The sequence below is a fragment of the Eurosta solidaginis genome, chromosome 4 (genome assembly GCF_040869045.1).
Source record: "Eurosta solidaginis isolate ZX-2024a chromosome 4, ASM4086904v1, whole genome shotgun sequence".
Classification (NCBI taxonomy): Eukaryota; Metazoa; Arthropoda; class Insecta; order Diptera; family Tephritidae; genus Eurosta; species Eurosta solidaginis.
The window spans coordinates 46,028,945-46,034,944 of NC_090322.1; the positions used below are offsets into that span (position 1 = coordinate 46,028,945).

Sequence of the window (6,000 nt, forward strand, 5' to 3'; positions counted from 1 at the left end):
GCTAAAATTTAAGCATTTGCAAGTGATTTTTTTTATTAATAGCAAAATGGATATCATTTAAATAATATTCAATTTATGTTATAACGACGAAAATTTTGGTGACAAAATTGACATGTCGCGAATAGGAAAAAATTCGCGTGATCACTCCAATCCCTTGGAACTACCAAGCACCATGTAAGAAAACGTTTTAGTGGCAAATTATGAACTTCTAATGAAGTTATTTCGGTTAAGTAAGGAACCATTTTGTTTCTTACTAAACAAACTGAAGAACCATCACCGCAAACGCATTCTTGGGGCGGCTGTCCCCTATTTTAAAATTATGCGGTGCACTATGTTTCCTTGCTGACGGCAGCTATCAAAAATGCTGTGGAAATGATTTAAGTGTTGGTCTGGAAAACATCACAGTTTTTATAGACGTTTTAGATATTATTTAGGAGCATATTTGTGCGAAGTGGATTGAAACCCAAATAACTGCAAAGGGGCAAAGCGCTTCAAAAATCGCATTTTACTCTAAAACAGGATTCCCAGGAGTAGTTGGTAGTATCGATGGGACTCATGATCGCATAATTTCACTTATTTTGGCTGCATCCGAACTGCGGGTTGCTTCGGCCATCATCGGGATGTCGCTCCATAAGGTCTATAAGTTTTTCAAAGTAATCCTTCGTTAAAACATTGTTTTTTCAATAAACGTGTATAAAATTGTCTATTATAAAATTTGTTTAAATTAGTTTTAAAAGGTTTACACGCTTTCCATTTTTTTATAATAATTTTTCCAAACAACTTCAAAATTTTCTGAGACAACTGTTAGTAATCAGTTGCCAGATTTTGATATCTTTGACAACTACATCAACACAAAGTTGTAAACGGTAACCGCCATTTTTTTTTTACAGGTTGACATGTAATCTGTAATACCAAATGGCAAAATTTCAACTAGAAGAGCGTTGAGTTGTAAACCGTAATAGGGGCATTAGTTGCAATACAAACATATTAGTAATAAATTAATTAGATGCCTATTATAATGGCCAATAATTATTTCAATTTTTTTCCGAAAAAAAACAATTACTAATTGTTTACCATTAGAAAAAAAATCACGATTTTTTCAAATTATTGAAAAAAAAATCAAAAGTAATCAAAAAAGGCCCTCGCTCACGGATCACGCTACAAGAAGAAAACAGCTGACTCTTACGTGACATTAACGTAAAGATTGAAAATTATCTGAAACGAATCGTCCGCAACACAGAGAATAAATATGTCAAATACAAACGAAAGCACATTGGTTATCGTTTGTATTCGAATATGAATATGGAAATATTTCTATGCTGATGAAAGCATTTGGTGGTTGAAATGAAAAAGCCACATTCCAGACCCCCAATTCCTACCAAGGTTGGCTATCAGGCTTTGCCTGTTTCGTTTAAGAACTCGCCTGGGAAATAATGGCACCAAGATATTGGCAATAGACGGTTCAGTTAGTGGATAAAAGAGTGCGTGCCATGCCATAAATCTTATAGCACAGAACGATCGCGTTGTACCAATCTCCACGATCCCGGTAAAATCAGAGCTCGTTCAGAAACCTTCCATTTTTAATTTTGCAAAAGAATATATAAAACTTTGAAAAACTAAACAGATTCTTATAAGTTCTCTTACAAATTACATCTGGCAACATGTTATTTGAATGTATCAAGTGCTCTCGCCTTTACTTTGGCATTACGTAACTTCTTCTTGATTATTTTCCATACAACGCCTTGTACAACAATATGTCAGTTAATCGATATCAACGAACAGTTTCTTTTCACTTGACATTATTTTGCACGGCGAATTGGTTCGCTTTGCCATCACCTTGTACAGATTCGCCTTGCACTTATGCAGGCTAAAAAAGCCGCAAGTATACGGCGAATCTGCTTCATTAACAGCCGAGGCTCTGGCGATCCTGAACTCCTCACGGATGTAGGATGTGGGAGGACGGGATGGCCTAGAAGGTCACATGTCATACCAAATCGTTCCCCAGGTGGCCGGGCTTGGTACCGGGACGTACCGGATCTGCATCCGGCAAATGACCATCAACATCGATAACACTCCCCAAGGCCTTCGGGGAGTGTCCTTATCGCTACAACAACAACAACATACGGCGTCTATCAATCAGCGATATTATCATTTCAAAAACCACGTTCATGTATAGGATGTTTTGTTTAGGATACGCATTATTTGGTGAAGAGGAACTGTCGATAAAAGGGGACGAATGCCTAGTTGTTTGTGCTCTACAACTACATTTATTTTGTTCTTTGGGCTGATTCCATAATTAAATTTTCGAAAAAGGACAAACAGTGAGCCTGCTTGTTGCTACAATATACTAGCACATCTATATACAGGTCCACCGTTAATATTTTTCTCCACTCAGTCTCTCCACGCAGGTTCTGGTACTACATACGTTCTGCCCTATGCGCCTAAAATTTTCAGCAAACATTTGAACAATTGCGCAACGAATGAGTATCGAGCTGCTCGATGCCCGGGTATCTAGAGTTTTATAATTTTCGTTTCCTTATATTCCTTTATAACTGGGAACGCAGTATAGATGTATAGCCCGGCCTGAGAGAAGACTCTCCAATACATTTTTGCATTACACTTCTTGATGAAGTACTGTTTGAGATTATTGACTTTATATATTGACGTGACTGCAGCTTAAGCACGCTTCCTCCAGAATTTCTGCTGCTTTCTTCACGGCTACAATTTCCGCCTGAAAAACACTGCAGAATGGGTCTACTTACATCTGAATCGCCACACTAAACAGCAGACACAACACCTTCCGAATTTGGAACCATCGGTATACAAGTCTATAGTATGCTCTGCTATTTCCGAACCCTTGCGTCGTCAACCCTCCGGCTCTATTGTGGCCCCAAGATCTTTTTCGAAGCTCAGGCACGGGAGCATGTAGTCCTTTCGCCCTATATTTAATGGCGCTATACTGCTATGCTTATACGGCCTGGACTCAAGCTGCCCTGAAGCCTTAAGTCTTGTTGCAGTTGCTAGCGCTATATTTTTGGTCATGAGGTCTACAGGTGGGATGTGCAGAATGGCATGCAATTTGGCATAGCATTCACTCCATTGCGGCGTGATCATTCTGCAGCTTAACATTACGTCGATCCAGTTTATTAAGTCCGGATGTACTTCAATCGAGTTGAGACTGTCGATGTTGTTGTCCTTGTGTTAACAACCTGTTCAATGGGTGCCATCAGTCACAAATGGTCATCAAAGTTCTCTAACGGGAGTCCAAGGAATCTAGAAGTTTCAACAGGAGAGAACCATAGGGAAGTTGGTGTTCGAGGCGTAGCCTCTTCATTACAACTGAAATGATGGTTAGTGTCATGTAAGGACATATTGCATGTAGAGCATATTTACATTACGTATGTTGGGGTTGATGCTGGACAAGTAAGAGTTCAATCTGTCGCAATATCCAGAAGGAAGTTGGGCCTCGTGTCTCCCTTGGTAGTGTGCTTACTTCTTCTGCAAGAATAGGATAGTGGCGGTGTGCACCTGGCGCGTGTTGGCAAAGGCTTTTACCGATTCTGTGTGGATTTGGCCTAGTGACTTCTTATGCTCGTGTCTGGATCAAACGGTTGTATTGGCAGGTGCCGGATCTCATCGTAGTGCGGGGATAAATAAAGCAGTTGTTGGATAGGATGTTCCGGTTTGTGACAAGCAAAAACTCTCTGTTCAGCATTTCGTTATGCTTTTAATGTTGAGATCTTTGACCTCGCTATATAGGTGATCTTCAGGTGTCATAGGATGATTGCTCGTTTCGAGACGTTGTTGAAAGCCACGGCAATGTCTAGAAAAACACCATATTGCTGATGTTCCAAGGCCTTCTCTATGACCATCCTATGCTATGCAGTATCAGTTGACTTGCATTTGGTGTAAGCAGATTGTGCTGAAGAGAAAGATGCTTCATTCATATTCAATTTTATATATGCATCCATTAAACTCTCTGGGGCTTTGCATCAAAATACTTAGTAAAATAAAAAAAAATTAATAATCACGACCCCGATTACTAATGAAAAGCTTTTTGCCATGTAAAGCAACAATTCATAAAGCAGTTCCCGTCATTGTTGGAAAAGTAGAGCAGCGCAATTTGACAGAGAAGCTCAATCTAAATCTGCTAACTTATTATTATTTTAACGAATTTTGGGTATTTCTGATTACTATGCACCTTCTGCTAACGTTCGAATCGCTGACCTGTCGAATAAATAACTCCAATATTCAGTATTGCAAAATGATCTTTATTTAGACTACTTTGGGAGTAGTACTTCACAATTATACGTCGTCACTGATAGCGTGTTTAAATCAAACTGATTGACTATCGCTTGCATCGCACTGCTTTTATACTCTCAGTTAAACCCGTTCACCAATTTCTCCTAAGGTCTAGACTTCTCATGAACCTGCCTACTGGAACAGTTGTTTCTCATACTTGGTTATTTAGCTGTATGTGTGAGTAACAACTTCTGCTCTTAGCTTATGACATACATATGTGTATGTGAGATAATCTCTTAACTTTGAGCTGCTGTTTATGTGTGTATTTTTTCGTTGTCTTTTACATAAGTATGGCTGCTTGCTTTAATGTGTACATGTACATAAGTGTGGCTGCATGCTTTTTTTGTTGTTGTTTTGATTATTTACTAACATCATAGTGATGCTAATATTCGCCACATTATAGTGCAATGATATTTCCAATACTCCATTTCTTTTATATGCATAGGTTTGCGCTTTTATGAGCATCGATTACGCACTCATTGGAAATAATGCCAGTATTCTGATATCACCATTCTCTGTACACGGGTCACTTATTACAGTTTGTAACAAAATTAAAAAGTATACATCGAAAAATGTTGATGAATATGTTGTTATGTTGTTAACCTGTGAGCTACTCGGCATTATTGATCATCTACACGCAGTCGATATAATCCATGCCGACATCAAAGCGGATAATTTTATTTTAATGAACAAGTAAGACTTCTGCTATTATATTTATTAGAAAAAAAAAACGGAAAATACTAACTTTTCTTTTTCAGACTAGAATATCCAAGTACGCAATATGCACTGCAATTGATCGATTTTGGCGTATCAATTGATATGAAATTATTTAAACCTGGTCAAACATTTAATTATGTTCATAATGAGAATGCATTTAAATGTGTTGAAATGCGTGAAGGGCGTTCATGGACATACCAATTGGATTTATATGGTTTAGCTGGTGTTATACATGTCTTGTTATTTGGTAAATTTATGGATATAACACAACGTCCAAACGGCACATGGACGCATAAAACGCACATACCACGTTATATAAATCGTACATTATGGGATACAATATTTGAGGCATTGTTGAATGTACGCGACTGTGAAACGATGCCGAATTTACAAAATCTCCGAGCGCTCATTAAAGAAGAAATAGCGGATAAAGAAAAATTTGTGTTAAGAAAAGTCACAGAATTTAATTCTGCGTTAACAAATTCTTGAATAAATTTTTTTATTTTTTATTTAAACTATATTTACTAGGATTCTTGTTTATAATAGACTAGCAGACCCGACAGTCGTTGTTCTGCGCTTACTTTGGTCGATATGCATAACTTTTATTAATATAAAATTAAAATTTTGTTAAGTGATGATAAGTACTTATTGTATGGAATAATGTTATTGGGAGGAAATAGTATTGTATTTATTCAGTAATCCATTTATAGAAAATGTTGTTGTAATAATTAATTTTAAAAAGCAAAATTACAAATTGATTTTCCTCTGTTTTTGAGCAAATCGGTCAATGACTTCTTCCACTGTGATATCAATATTTCTATTGATACTAATAGGGCCACGGGAAATCGAGGCACTTAGGATGCAAGAGTTTATTCGTGAAAACATGATTTTACCCATTTTGACGACTGGGTTGACATCGCGCGTTAACGAAACACATTTGTTTTCTTCATTATCGTTGAAGCTGCTTGTAGAACATGATTG

General features: G+C 37.4%; 1 protein-coding gene across 1 annotated transcript in view; it reads left to right on the top strand.

Annotated features, from left to right (window-relative positions):
• The window catches only part of BubR1 (Bub1-related kinase), a 162,439-nt gene extending 156,645 nt beyond the window's left edge, over positions 1 to 5,794 (top strand). Inside the window, exons 6-7 of the mRNA XM_067781426.1 lie at positions 4,748 to 4,995; positions 5,061 to 5,794. Coding sequence (XP_067637527.1) covers positions 4,748 to 4,995; positions 5,061 to 5,508 — 696 coding nt within the window. The 3' untranslated portion in view covers positions 5,509 to 5,794. The remainder of the gene's footprint in view (positions 1 to 4,747; positions 4,996 to 5,060) is intronic.
• Positions 5,795 to 6,000: the final 206 nt, after the last annotated feature.